The 15,112-nt window shown below is 47.2% G+C and overlaps 1 protein-coding gene across 1 annotated transcript in view; it reads right to left on the reverse strand.

Annotated features, from left to right (window-relative positions):
- The window catches only part of PSTPIP2 (proline-serine-threonine phosphatase interacting protein 2), a 77,706-nt gene that overhangs the window by 44,454 nt on the left and 18,140 nt on the right, over window positions 1–15,112 (reverse strand). Inside the window, exon 2 of the mRNA XM_062201603.1 lies at window positions 1,083–1,183. Coding sequence (XP_062057587.1) covers window positions 1,083–1,183 — 101 coding nt within the window. The remainder of the gene's footprint in view (window positions 1–1,082; window positions 1,184–15,112) is intronic.

Consider the following 15,112-nt stretch of genomic DNA (forward strand, 5'->3'; position numbering starts at 1 on the left):
TCACCTGTCAAGTGCACCTTCGCAGCGATTTCTGCCTCTGTGAAGCAATTACTCCCGTCCTCCCTCTGTTTGCCCTTGTCTCCCCCTCCATCCGGTCTTTCACCGTCATTCATGCTGTACTTCTCGGTATATTTTGCTTGCTCACTATATTTTGCTTGCTGTTTCATTCATAGATCTCTCTCAAACTGGTTTCTGAGAATTTCTGGACAGGGGCAGGCATTTGGCACAGCAGTTAAGATGTGATCAGGATGCCTGCATCCCATATCAGAGGCCTGGTTCAAGTCTCGGCTCCACTCCTGATTCTAGCTTCCGCTAATGTGCACCCTGGGAAACAGCAGGTAGTGGCTCAAGTACTTGAGTGCTTAGCATACCCTGCAGGCCTGGATTGAGTTCCTGAGTTCCTTCTGGTTTCAGCCTTGCCCGGCCCAGCCTAGCCCAGCCCATTGTGGGTATTTGGGGAGCAAACCAGAAGACGGGAGATCTCTCTCTACCTGCCCCTCTTTGCTTCTTGAATAAATAAAAATTAAAATATTTTTAAGAAAGAACTTTGCCGGCGCCGTGGCTCAACAGGCTAATCCTCCGCCTTGCAGCGCCTGCACACCAGGTTCTAGTCCCAGTCGGGGCATCGGATTCTATCCCGGTTGCCCCTCTTCCAGGCCAGCTCTCTGCTGTGGCCCGGGAGTGCAGTGGAGGATGGCCCAAGTCCTTGGGCCCTGCACCCCATGGGAGACCAGGGGAAGCACCTGGCTTCTGCCTTCGGTTCAGTGCGGTGCGCCGGCCGTGGCGGCCATTGGAGGGTGAACCAACGGCAAAGGAAGACCTTTCTCTCTGTCTCTGTCTCTCTTTCTCTCACTGTCCACTCTGCCTGTCAAAAAGAAAAAGAAAGAAAGAAAGAAAGAAAGAAAGAAAGAAAGAAAGAAAGAAAGAACTTTAAAACAGATACATCTTTTACTTCTTAAGTGTCATTCAATAACCCATAGCGGAGTCTACAGAAACATTAAGCACAAGCAAATATCAGTAACCATTCCTTGTTTTGCAGGGGCATCTTGGCCACCCTGTCCAGAGAGCAGAGAGCATCCTACCTTTCCTTCAAAAATTCTTCAAACTCTTTGCAGTTCTTGCGGCCATTGTTCAGATGTTGGATGATGCTGTCGTAGCCAATGGTGCTGAGGATGTCCCCACTCTGGTGGAAAAGACGACATGGCATCAGACCGCGAAGGGCACAGACGGCAGCCCCAAGGCCTGGGGGTGGACCGGGCAGCGAGGCAGGAGGTCAGCTAGGGGTTGTTGCTGTTTCACTGCACCTCCCAGACACATGTGACCATAAAGAGAAGAAAAAGAACCCATGCAGCTGTGGAAGCAGTAGTAAAATGACAAAACCAAGGGTGCATACAACAGAAAGGAAGTAGCCGAGGAATGAGAGGCACCTGGATAAGGTTCCCAAAGAAACAGCTGCCATCTAAGCCTCGTGCAGCCACCTGTCCGCTCTGTGTGCACCCCTCTGTCTCGGCCTGGTAGGCCTCTCACTGCCCCCTGAGATGCAGGCTCAGCAATGCCTCTCTAAGGCAGTGTCTACCTCATCCCCTCCTGAATGTACATCCAGCCCCCCAAGGCCAAGGTGTCTGCCAGTCTCTCTGAGCACCCACAATGCTCCAGCCTCTGGGTTCTCCAGCACCCAGCATCTAAATTTGTTGCTTGGTGTCTCCTGAGCAAGTAGCCATTCTGTCCCAACGCTACTGCAGGTGCCTATGATTTCATCCAAGCCTTGGGCCTCACCTGCACCTCCCAAAAGCTCTGTCTTCATATGACGCACACTCAAGGCCTGCAGTAAAATTTTGTAGAAGGAAGATGCCTATTGCGTCCCCAGCCAGATGTCCCAGAAGAGAACAAAGGAGATAAAGCCTCGAGAGTGAGTAGGTGAATGAATGAATGAATGAATGAGCCAATGTCAAAGCTGGCTTGTAGACAGGAGCCCTGGTTCTTCCTAAAGATATTTGGCTTCCCTGATGTTCATTTGGAAAGGTTTGTTGCCTTTTCTTAGTTCAGGATGCAGATATTCCTTGGAGGGTGAAGCTAGATCAGAGATTCCTGGAAACATAAACCAAAACATTAGACTTAAAAGGGGGAGGGGGGGTGGCGCTGTGACATAGTGTGTAAAACCACCACCTGCAGTGCTGGCAATCCCAGTTGCTCTACTTCCAATGCAGCCCTCCTGCTATGGCCTGGGAAAGCAGTAGAAGATGGCCCAAGTTCTTGGGCCTCTGCACCCGCGTGGGAGACCAGGAGGAAGCTCTTGGCTCCTGGCTTCGGATCAGCACAGCTCCAGCTGTTGCAGCCAATTGGAGAGTGAACCAGCAGATGGAAGATCTCTCTCTCTCTCTCTCTCTCTCTCTCTGCCTCTCTTTCTCTCTCTGTGTAACTCTGACTTTCAAATAAATAAATCAGTCTTAAAAAGAAAAAAGCGCTGTTTCAGTTTCGTGGCTGGGCTACAGAGGCAATCAAGAAAGGAAATCCCCACAAGAAAACAAGGAGTGCCCAAAACCAAGGTGCTGGAGGACTTCACCCGGACATTCCTGCCTGCGCTGCTCAGGGAGCAGGAGTGGTAAGCTGTCAGGAACCAGAGCAGGAAGGCCAAGCAGCAAAGAGCATGGCACACGCCATCCAACACGACGCGGAGGAGGCACCACAGACCTGCCATCGGTAGTCAGCGTGGAAACTCACAACTCCACTGTTCTCAGCAAATGCAAGCGGCCCTGCCACTCATTTGGGAGGGTCAGATGGAGTTCCTGGCTCCTGGCTTCCGCCTGGCCCAGCCCTGGCTACTTCAGTCATTTAAAGAATGAACCAGCAAATGGAAGAGCGCTCATTCTCTCTCTCTCTCTCTCTCTCTCTCTCTCTCTCTCTCTCTCTCTCTCTCCCTCTCCCCCTCTCTCCCTCTCTCCCTCTCTCTCTCTCTCCCTCTCTCCCTCTCTCCCTCTCTCCCTCTCTCTCTCTCTCTCTCTGACACTTTGTCTTTCAAATAAATAAATACATCTTTAAAATAAAATTAAATGGCAAGCCAGAGACTAGAAGAAAGTAATTACAAACATGTGTCACAGGACTTATATCCAGAATGCATACATAACTCTAACAAATTAATAATGAAAAGACAAGCAGCCCAGGAAAAACTTGGAAGAATAACTTGAACTTCACAGAAACGCCCTTTGTAAAAGAGATTCCTTTGAGCAAAAAGTTCATCAAAAGTTCCCCAACATCACAAGCATCAGAGAAGTTTCAATGAAAGTCACAGTGACACCCTGAAGCCTGCCAGAATGGCTAAAGTCAGCAGTCAATCCTGAACAAAGCAAGGATGTGAACTCCCAGAACTGGCGTGTATGTTGCTGATGGAACGGTAAAATGGTGCAGTCATTTTGAAAAATGGTTTGGCCATGTCTCAAATAGCTGAATACACACATTCCCTGTAACCCAAAGTTCTACCCCTAAGCGTTCACCCACATGAAATGAAAACACACATCCACAAAGAGACTCCTACAATAGTCGTGGGAATCTGATTCAGAGGAGCCAACTCCTGGGGACAACCCGAATGTCTAACAGACAAGCGGATAAACAACGTGTGGGTTATGTTCACGCAGCGGAGTACTACTCAACAACAAAAAGGGAACAACCTGCTGAATCGGCATGGGTGAATCTCAGGGGCATTATTCCAAGTGCAGGATGCTGGGCACCAAAGGAATTTACTGCATGCTTCCACTTATGCGAAGTGCTAGGTCAGCCAAGACAAGTCTCCGGTAAAAGAAAGAAAAGTGCTGGTGTGGGAGGCAGAGCAGAAGGTGGGGGTGCAATGGGAAAGGCCGCGAGAGAACCTTTGGGGATGATGGAAATGCACACGCCCAAGTGGCCCATATTCCGTAAACACATCCATCTCTGTGGAGGTTTCCTGCAGCTTTCAAAACCCAGTGCTCTGGGTATTTCATCTTACAGCATTACACTTTTTTAAAAAGGCAAAAATAATAACAATAATAATAATAAAGTTTAAGATTCAGCAGATGTGGCCCGGGAGTGCAGTGGAGGATGGCCCAAGTGCTTGGGCCCTGCACCCCATGGGAGACCAGGAGAAGCACCTGGCTCCTGGCTTCGGATCAGCGTGGTGCGCCGGCCGCGGCAGCCATTGGAGGGTGAACCAATGGCAAAGGAAGACCTTTCTCTCTGTCTCTCTCTCTCTCTCACTGTCCACTCTGCCGGTCAAAAAAAAAAAAAAAAAAGATTCAGCAGAATGAATTGGGGGGGGGGGGGGTCCGGCACCAGGAGGAACAGGGGAAGCTAAGCCTTGACCGTAAGTCTGGCCTTGGGGTCCTGGTTGAGGCAAAGACTCAGAGAGGCAAAGGGGCCAGGTGGGGAGGAAAACACAAGACAGCAGCCAGAGTCGGGGCTGTTAGGCGGCCGTCAGAGAGCAGAAGCACGCAGCTGGGCAATCTCCCTGAGACCCTGAATGAAAGGTTTGACAATGCTGGAATCCAAAAAAAACGGTAAATGGCTTTCGGGTTGTAGTCAATGGATTGCTACTTTTGCCACGAAGACACAAATTTTTAAGACCAAAAAAAAAAAAAAGTAGCCGGAGCCAGCAGTGAGCACATGTGTGCCACATCGACCAGATGTGCAAGCCAAAGAATAATAAATCAGGGATGCAAACAAGCCAACAGACATTCAGGATGGGGGGGGGGGGGGGCGAGCAGGAGGTCTGCCCAGGCCGCGAGGCGGACGGTGACCTCTCTGCCCCGCAGCAACCCCAGCCCAGCTCTAGTGCTCAGGTCCGCTTGACTGCGGCATCTACACCCCACCCCCCCTTCCTGCACACCCCGAGCAGCACGCGCGCTGCAGGGGCCTCCGACAGCCCACCGGCTGCTGCTCTCCTCCCCATCACGTGGTGCCGAGGAGACGCAAACAGCATCCGCAGCTCCAAAGCCGCTGCCCCCTGAGCATCCTCGCGTCTGGGCCTGCGCTGCGTCTCACGCCAGGCCTTATCGGGAGGGCTGCTGCCCACAGACGCGCCAGACAGGGCTCCAAAGACCACCTGGCCGGAATCACCCAGGCACATAGCCCTCAGTCCCACCCTAGATCTGCCGATTGCGAACCAGCGCTGAGGCAGAGAAAACATCACCCTTTTATAAGCCTTCCCAGTGGCTGGATTGCTGTCCTAGGAAACACAAACACAAAAGAACAATCACGATCCCTCCTAGAGGGACTTACAAGAGACACTAGAACACAGCAGAGCCCGGGAGAGTATGCCTGTCAGGAGAAGTGGGGAGAAGACCCCCCCCCCCGCGCCCCGGGTTCGCATTTCAGTTTAAAACCTACAGCTTTGAGTAAAACACACGAAGTGACCTGGGTCCCTCTCGCACGTCCAGGGAGCCCCCACCGAAATGGGGAGGAGGCCAGTTACTTTGCACTGCACACAGAGGCTGCGTTTGTTTGACACCCGGGCCTAGGGTTCGTAAGTGGGCTGTGCTTTCTTTGTATGGAGGGACCCCAGGATGCCCCATGAACACAGTGAGGACGGAGCGATCTCCACACTTCACAGGCAGAGAAAATGAGACCCTGAGAAAAAAAGTTTTCCCATCGCTGCCTTCAACCACCGTGAAAGGTTTTAACTGTCAACCAAGGAGAGTAGCCAAATCTCTGTTATTTATTAAGCGTTTTAGCAACAGACCTGGGATAAAGACCAAGGCACTTGTTTTACTTCCTTTTCAACCTTGAGCTTTCTTTCCTACCTATTTACTGCCCATAGGTAAAATCAAATGGATCAATCATTGCAAATATGGATTAATTACTGTTTAATTAATAAGTACATCTAATATACAATGAGTATTTGCTGTGTGCTGAAGACCACTGAGTATTTCAGGTGTAATGTCTTGTTTCATCCTTACAACGTCACAGGGCTGGCATTGTGGCATAGCAGGTAAAGCCACCACCTGAAATGCCGGCATCCCAAATGGACGCTGGTTCCTGTCCTGGCTGCTCCACTTCTGATCCACCTCCCTGCTAATGGCCTGGAAAAAGCAGCAGAAGATGGCTCAAGTGTTTGGGGCCCCTGCGACCCATGTGAGAGACTTGGATGAAACTCCTGATTCCTGACTTCAGCCTGGGCCAGCCCTGGCCATCTGGAGAGTGAACCGACAGATGGATAATTGATCTCTCTCCCCCTCTCTCTGTAATTCTGACTTTCAAATAATAAATCAATCTTTTCAAAAATCTGTATTATGAAATAGGCTATAGTCTGCATCCTTTATAAAAATGTTTTAATGAATTAATTAATTTAATTTGAAAGGCTGAGAAATCTTCTATCCACTGGGTCACTCTCCAAATGCCTGCAAGAGCTGAGCCCGGCAGAAGCTGGGAGACTAGAACTCAATCCGGGTCTCCCATGTGGTGGCAGGGACCCATTTTCTTGAGTCAGCACCTGCTGTCTCCTGGGGTGTGCATTAGCAGGAAGCTGGATGAGAAGCAGAGTCGGGACCCCAACCCAGGGAATGTGATACGGCATGCAAGCATTCCAAGTGGTGCCTCAACTGCTACACCAACCTCCTGCCCCGAAAGTTTGTATCTTTAAACCACTTACCACACAGCTTCTCTTACTTGAGGACAAGACCTATCTTTAACTTTTTGGCAGTTAATCTATTTCCTTGCAGTTCTAAATGGAGAGCACCCATACTTAATGCCACACTTGAATTTGAGTCTCAATTCAACAGTCCACCGGCTACGTGACTTCAAACCGCCAGCTCAGTTTCCCTTGGTGTTAATTTCCTAGGCTGTAACCTGAGGTCTATTGGAAAGATGAAAATGGATAATGTTCCTTGAGACTGTCAAGTGCTCTGCAAACTAAAGAAATTAAGGGAGACACATTTGAATATTTCAAGACAAACCATGTAAGTAAAAGGGAATATGTGTTCAGACCATGTGAATTTTTCATTGAAAGCAAATAACTATAAAATGAATGCTAGCTATAAAACAAACTAACTATAAAATAAATGTTAGCTATTCAAAGATGCAGGTATCCTCAAGAAAGCAGCTGGAGAGGTGTCAGAGGTGCTTCAGCAGAAGACATGAAAACTTCTTGTCAGTTCTCCTAAGCCCAAGGTCAAAGTCATTATAAAGGTTCAATGGTGTCCTTCATCTTCTCTTAATAACAGTAGATCGTGAGGGCAATAATGAATTCCCACCCTGTTCCTCCTCTACTATTATTATTTTACACGTCCACTGTCTGCCCACCTCACCCCCTACAGCCTTCAAACATCCCCAACTCTGTCTGCCCAGGATCCACACTTGACATTTTCACATGCCTAAATGTCCTCCTCTCAGATCACCTGGTCGATTTATAGGGAAGCCTCACGTGGAACCTAAGAAAGCAACTGTGTAATGCAAGAACACAGTAGAGGGGCAGGTGTTCTGGCCTGGCAGTCAAGACACCACTTGGGATCCCTGCATCCCGTGTCAGAGTGCTTGGGTTCACATCACCACTCCATTCACAATTCCAGCTTCCTGTTACCGCATCCCTGGGAGGCAGCCATGATGGCTCAAGTACCTGGTCCCTACCACCCGTGTGGGAGACCTGGATTGCATTCTAGTTTCAGCCTGGCCCAGCCTCAGCTGTTGCAGGCATTTAGGAAGTGAATCCATGGATTGGAGCTCTTTGTCTATCTCTCACTCTGTCTCTCAGCCTCTCAAAATAATAACAGTAATAATATTTTTATTAATAAACAAGGTAGAAAAGCCTAGAAGGATGTATACCAAAAATTGAAAGTAATTCTCTTCTTAGTACGTCCCTCTGTTTCCTAAACTTTCTGTAACATTCTTCTATTACTGGTATAATCTGAAGTCTTTCTCCTTGCCTCTATCCCTGAATGGCAAATCAGCTCTTGTTTATCACCCACGTGTTCTCAAGTCACACTAAAATAACAAATGACCCACAAACAATAGGAAATAGGGAAGGACCCAATGAGAAAGGAGAGATTGGTAGGGATTTCTGAAACATAAGAGCAGATGGGAGTAGATGGAAGACAATGTTCCAACTCGGTCAAAACAAAGAAGAAAGTAGGCAAAGTTGCCCAACAAAGTCCTAGCACCAAAGCCCTCCTCTGCCAGTCGGCAGGGGCTGAAACCCGAGAGCCGCGAGGAAACAGGCAGGGTGTTGAGAGGACACTGGGAACCCCGCCAGTGCCCTGCCCCACACCGGGTGGAAGCAGAGCAGCTGGTTCCGACATGTGTGCCAAAGCCGCAGCTGGTGAGGACTCCACCCGGCAACCGGCTCCTCACATGGGCGAGAAGACCAGCGGGGCACCAGGGCACTGGCCCTAGCAGTCTTCAAAGCTTTCGCCACAGAAATTTACGGAAAATATAAGGAGGGATCAGCAGAGCTCTGAGGCCCTGGGAATGGTCCCTCTTCGAGAATAATGCCTCTCCCAACTTGTCACTGCAGACGGAAGCAGAGCCATCTGAGACTGGCAGTACCAGTGTCTGCTTAGAGAACCAGAGATAAGCAAGTGAGACCTTGGGAACAGACCAAAATACACAGAGAAGCAAAAACTTTCTGACACGCTAACAATAACCATTTTAAAATACGGATGCCCTATTCATAATGCGGACAAAAGCTATAAAATATCTAAGACTAATTCTTTTCGAAGCAAAACTATAACTCACCAGAGAACACAGATACACATCTCAATACATCCTAGAAACAACTCCTAACCCAAGACAGGAAAAATATGACACTGGAAAAAAAGATTAAATTCTGCCCAAATAGATTTAGGAAGCTAAAATAATTTCAATCAAAGCCAGAATGGGATTTCTTTAAAAATTTAAGTTCACTATAAAGTCCATATTGAAGAACAGGTGAATGAAAACAGCCCATGGGGCTGGCACTGGGGCACGGCAGGTTAAGGCCCTTGCCTGAAGAGCCGGCATCCCATATATATGCTGGTTCTAGTCTTGGCTGCTCCTCTTCCCATCCAGCTCTCTGCTGTGGCCTGGGAGGGCAGTGGAGATGGCCCAAGTCCTTGGGCCCCTGCAACCATGTGGAAGACCCAGAGGAAGCTCCTGGCTCCTGGCTCCGGATCAGCACAGCTCCAGCCATTGCGGCCATCTGAGGAGTGAACCAGCGGATGGAATACCTCCCTGTCTGTCTTTACCTCTCTCTTTAACTCAGTCTTTCAAATAAATAAATAAATAAAAGAAAAGAAAACATCCCCTAAGATATTTAAAACCAAACATTTCTCTTTGGAGAAATAGCAGACTCCAGGCCCATGTAGGGACATTCCCTAAGAAGCCTGTAGCATCTTGTGCCAGAAAACAAAAACGTGCCCAGAGAATGATGGGGATACACTGAGAGGAAGTAGGACCCAGTTTAAAGGAGCTCCCCACTGTCCAAATCTAGGACAATCTGAGTACCAGGATTAACACTAATGGTAACTGTATAATCTATTGAATAAAATAAGAATCAAATGTCAACTTTATTATGTAAATGGCATCAGAAAATCACTATACAGGAACTGGCACTGCCTGTGATGCCAGCATCCCACATGGGCACCAGTTCAAGTCCAGGCTGCTCCATTTTTGATCCATCTCCCTGTTAATGCACCTGGGAAAGCAGTGGAAGATGGCCCAAATCCTTGGGCCCCTGAACCCACCTGGGAGACGTGGAAGAACCTCCTGGCTCCTGGCTTCCTACTAGGCCAGCTCTGGCCATTGAGGCCATTTGGAGAATGAACCAGCAGCTGGGAAGACCTCTCTGTCTCTCTGCCTCTGCCTCTTTCTTTCTGTAACTCTGAATTTCAAATAAAATAAACAAATTTGTTTTAAAAAATCACATATAAAGACTTACCAGGAATGTTTATAGCACCTTTATTTGTAACAGCAAATTACTGGAAACAACCCAACTATCCATCAACAGGTCAATGCTAAAGAAATTGTGATATGTCCATGAAGCAGACATTACTTAATAATACAAAGGAATAAGCTGTTAATACACACAGCAATATGGATGGATTTCAACATAAGCACAAGTGAAAGAAGCCAGGCCAAAAAAAAGCACTGTTTTCAACCACACAAATTCTAGAAAATGTACTACTCTGCAGTGACAGAGAGGAGAGGAGTGATTGGAAAGGGGATGATGGGCTGGTAGAGATTTCAAAGGGGCATGAGGAAACTTTGGGAAAATTTTAATCACCATTTAGCAATCAAGATTAGTCATAATTGAGTCAGTCAATAGATGCTAAAACTCATGGATCTCTTTTTTGTTTTTTAAAAGATTTATTCATTTATTTGAAAGGCAGAATTACAAGGTGGTGGGGGGTGGGCGGGAGATAGAGAGAGAGAGATCTTCCATCTGCTGGTTCACTCCCCAGTGGCTACAACGGCTGGAGCTGGGCCAATGCAGTCAGGAGCCCGGGTCTCCCACATGGGTGCAGGGGCCCAAGGACTTGGACCATCTTCCTCTGCTTTCCCAGGCCATTAGCAGGGAGATGGATCAAAAGTGGAGCAGCCAGAACTAGAATTGGCTGCCATATGGGATACCAGCACTGCAGGCAGACACTTTACCTGCTACACCACAGTGACAGCCCCTCATGGATGTAATAAAATCAAATTCTGGTCCCTGGAACCTGTGAATATGTTTCCATACCTGGCCTAAAAGACTTTGCAGGTGTGATTATGGATCTTGAGATGGGGAAATTATTCTGGATTATCCTGGAGGGTCCTATGTAATCCTGACAAGGTCCTTACAAGGAGTCAGAGCAGGAGGTGTAACAACAGGTGCAGAGATCAATGAGAGAGACTTGAAGATACTGCGCTGCTGATTTGAAGGTGGAGGAGGGGCTGTAAGCCAAATGAAACCCATCTTGGATTTCTGATGGCCTCATTACCCTAAGACAATACATTTATTTGTTTCATCAGCATCAGGAAACCAACACAAGCACCTCGAGCAAAGGATCAAGGTTAAGGCCACCAGTAACAGCACAAACAGCACGTGCCTCCTGGCGGCAAGAGTGCCTCGCTTCTGTGCTATTCCTGTCAAACCTCGCTGCCCGAGTCTAATCACAAGGAAACAGGCACACCCAAACTGAAGAACATTCTACAAAATAGCTGTCCTGCGTTCTTCACAAATCATCAACGGCACAGAAAGACTGGGGGAACCATCCCAGACCAAAGGAGACAAAACCCAACACAGAAATGTTAAAACTGGAAGTGTTTTCCTCTTTGTCAATAAGGACATTATGGGGAAGTTTGAGTAGGGTTCATCCAGTAGAGAATGGTATGGTGTTCTTTATAGTATCATAACTACAAAGAACTGGAAATACCCTAGATATCCAGCAATAGATGGCCTCAGTAAATTAGGTACAGTGGGAGACTGAACAGACTGAACATAATAAAGCAGAATTACACATATAAGCATAAAAAGACACTCACATTGTTAGGAGAAAACGGAAAGTGGTATATATGAGCCAATAACACATGAGCTCGGATTTGTTAAGAAAATTGTGCAAGTTATGCGTAACTGCAGACACAAGTCAGGACATTTAGTGTCAGCATACTCTCTTTCTGAACTGTTCAGATTCCTTGAACAAAAACTGGTCAGAAAACTAGAAGCAACTTCACACTTCACTAAACAGAGATTAATTGATGCTATGTATAGTGAGATCATGGTTTTGTAAAATACTATTATCCCTGTAAATTTCACATAGAAGGTATAAAAGTTTATAGATTCCAGTGTGTGGAAAGTTAACTAAAGGTTCCACATTACCCCTTTAAACTTCAACAGGCTCAAAATTAAAAAAAAAAAAAAACCTTCAGGGACTTGTAAAATGTAATTACAAATTCACTGAGAGAGAAAATTGGAGGATTGAAAGTGGGTGTTTTATTTCATAAGAATCATTAAACTTCCCTGGAGAGCACTACTAACGTTAACACTAAGACTTCTCCAGTGATCAAAAATCTGCCAAAGATCTGTGAGTAGGATCACACATAACACAGGGTAAGAGCAGTGATGAGCCCCGAAATACAGACCCCAAAGTTCTGCTCCCAGGGGTGCGGATGGGAGCAGGCATTTGGAACAGCAATTAGCCTGAGACTTGAGATGCCTATAGCCCCTAACAAAGTGACCAGGCTCAAATCCCAGCTCTGCTTCCAATTCCAGCTTCCTGCTGGTGCATACCCTGGGAGGCAGCAGGTGATGGTTCAAGTACCCAACTGAGTTCTAGACTCCTGGCTTCAGCCTGGCTGCGGAGGGCATTTAGAAAGGAACCAATGGATGAAAGATTCTCTCTCTCTCTCTCTCTCTCTCTCTCTCTCATTGATTAATTAATTATTTTCAAGTTCAAGACATTGCCCTGGGCTGAGGAGGCAGGTGAGCGCCGAGAAACAGATACATTCCAAACTGGAACTAGGTCCACAAAGGTGGGGCCCAGGGGAACCAAACGAGTTCAGACACCAAACCCCAGCAGTCCAGACACCAGGCCAAGAAAGCTGGCCAGCTCAAACAACTAATGTGCTGCCTCTACTGCCAAAAGCAAGCATAGAACTGGCTGCCAGAAACCCAAAGTAGGTCAGACCCAGTGGAATGTCCAAAGGGGCTGCACCAGCGGACTTGTGTTCTACTCACCCTCGTGCGGGGCCAGAGCCCAGTCTATGAAAATCCCGAGCAGCTTTGACCCCCTCCAAGTCACACCCCCACAGTACCATTTTGGAGGTCTTTGCTCTCTATCAACTACCCTTCTGTTTGAACAGGATAAGCAAAAGGGACCAAATCTTGGAATCTTGGGACACGGTTGTAACTGAAGACGAGCAACCACATCCCTGCAGAAGGAATGACTGGGACGCATATCACAGCTGCAAGCTAGGAAACCTGGACTTCAACATTTTAGCTCAAAATCTGATTTTTTATTTATTTGAAAGGCAGAGTGATGGAGAAAGAGATCTTCCATCTAATTCACTTCCCAAATGCCCTCAGTAGGTAGGGCTGTGCCAGGCCAAAGCCAGGAGCCAGGCACTTCATCTAGGTCTCCCACATGGATGGCAGGACCACAGGTACTTGAACCATCTTTGATGCCTCCAAGGCACATTGGCAGTAGAAGATGGCCCAAGTCCTTGGGCCCCTGCACCCACATGGGAGACCTGGAAGAAGCTCCTGGCTCCTGGCTTCGGATCAGCCCAGCTCAGGCCGTTACAGCCATTTGAGGAGTGAACCAGCAGATGGAAGACTCTCTCTCTCTCTCCCTTTCTCTCTCTCTCTCTCTCTCTCTCTCTCTCTCTCTCTCTCTCCCCCTGCCTCTCTGTAACTCTTTCAAATAAATAAATAAATATTTTTTAAAAGGAAGAAAGATGGAAAGAAATGGAGGCAGGACTCAAGCTCAGGTATTACATGGGCTATGGGCAGCCCATGTGGTAACTGAACCCACTGCATCACAACACACACCCTTTCAACTTCACTGTTTAATCCCAAGAAATTGCAAATTAGTAGAAAATATTTAACATAACTGGAAGGTGGGAGCTTTTTCTAAGGTAAAAATCTGGGCTTAGCACCTTTCTTCCATGTTATCCATCTTTAGTCCTGAAACCTCAATGCATAGTTGGAAGAATCATCAAAAATTTTTTAAATTTTTTCTTTTATTCTTACATTATTTGGGCATGAATTTCTCCAGGCAAAGATGGATTTATAATTTCTAGCAAATTTGAGCCAGCAATGAGTCAGGGTAACTAGCAACTGATCAGAGGGTACAATTAATCAGAATGTACCATTTCCTAAACATTCTAGTTAACCAAGGAGTCTAGCTACTTTTCCTCAATGTTCTAGTCTCAGAGTGCTAGGGCATCAGAGCAAGAGGACATCTGAGAGAGCAAGCATGTAACTAATTTGCACTTTTTTCTAATTAAGAAACTCAGGCTTAGGTTACAAGTTGATCAAAGTCCTTATACTCAACATGAACAGAAACACATAAATACAAAAAATGCTAATCAACCAGGAATGTTCAAGTAAATGCATTCACTTCCAAGTTTGCACACCAGGCTGATTCACGTTGGTTCTGAGAATTTCACCCAGTAACCTGCTGTTTGTTCCAGGAGCTGATGGCAGGGAATCAGCCTTCCCTGACCTCTGAAATAGGTTCCTATTGACTCTATAAAACTGACAACAATTCTGATGTACTTGGAGAATTTTTTCCCAACATTTTAACTTAAATTTGGCTAAAAGGCAAAATACTCAGCATGGAGGATAGATATGGCTTGGAATGCCTGTATCCTGGAGTTGAGTGCTGGGGTTTGAGTAGCAGCTCTGCTTCCAATTACAGTTTCCTACTAATGCAGACGCTGGGAAGCAGCAGTAATGGCTCTAGTACTTAGGTCCCTGCCGCCCATGTGGGAGACCTGGGTTGTGTTCCCAGGTCCCATCTTTAACCTGGTCCAGCTCCAGCTGTTACAGGCCAGGCATTTGGGGTGTGAACCAATTGATGGGAGTCTCTCCTCTCTCTCTCTCTCTCTCTCTCTCTCTCTCTCCTTCCCTCTTTCCCATCCCTCCCTTCCACCCTCCTCTCTTCCTCCTTCACTTCCTCTCAAGTATATAAAATAAATTTTTTAAATTTTTATTTATTCCTTTATTTTCATTTTATTTTAAAGTCATGGAGGGGGGGAGACCAGGAGAAGCACCTGGCTCCTGGCTTCGGATCAGCACGATGCGCCAGCTGCAGCGGCCATTGGAGGGTGAACCAATGGCAAAAGGAAGACCTTTCTCTCTGTCTCTCTCTCACTATCCACTCTGCCTGTCAAAAATAAATAAATAAATAAATAAATAAATAAATAAAGTAAGTCAGGGAGGGGGCCGGCACTGCGGCGTAGTGGGTAAAGCTGCCGCCTGCAATGCTGGCATCCCATATGGGTGCCAGTTCAAGTCCCGGCTGCTCCACTTCCGAACCCGCTCTCTGCTATGGCCTGGGAAAGCAGAGGAAGATGGCCCAAGTCCTTGGGCCCCTGCACCCGTGTGGGAGACTGGAAGAAGCTCCTGGCTCCTGGCTTCAGATTTGCACAGCTCCAGCCATTGTGGCCAACTGGGGAGTGAACCAGGAGATAGAAG

The sequence above is a fragment of the Lepus europaeus genome, chromosome 9, assembly GCF_033115175.1.
Source record: "Lepus europaeus isolate LE1 chromosome 9, mLepTim1.pri, whole genome shotgun sequence".
In the NCBI taxonomy this organism is placed as follows: domain Eukaryota; kingdom Metazoa; phylum Chordata; class Mammalia; order Lagomorpha; family Leporidae; genus Lepus; species Lepus europaeus.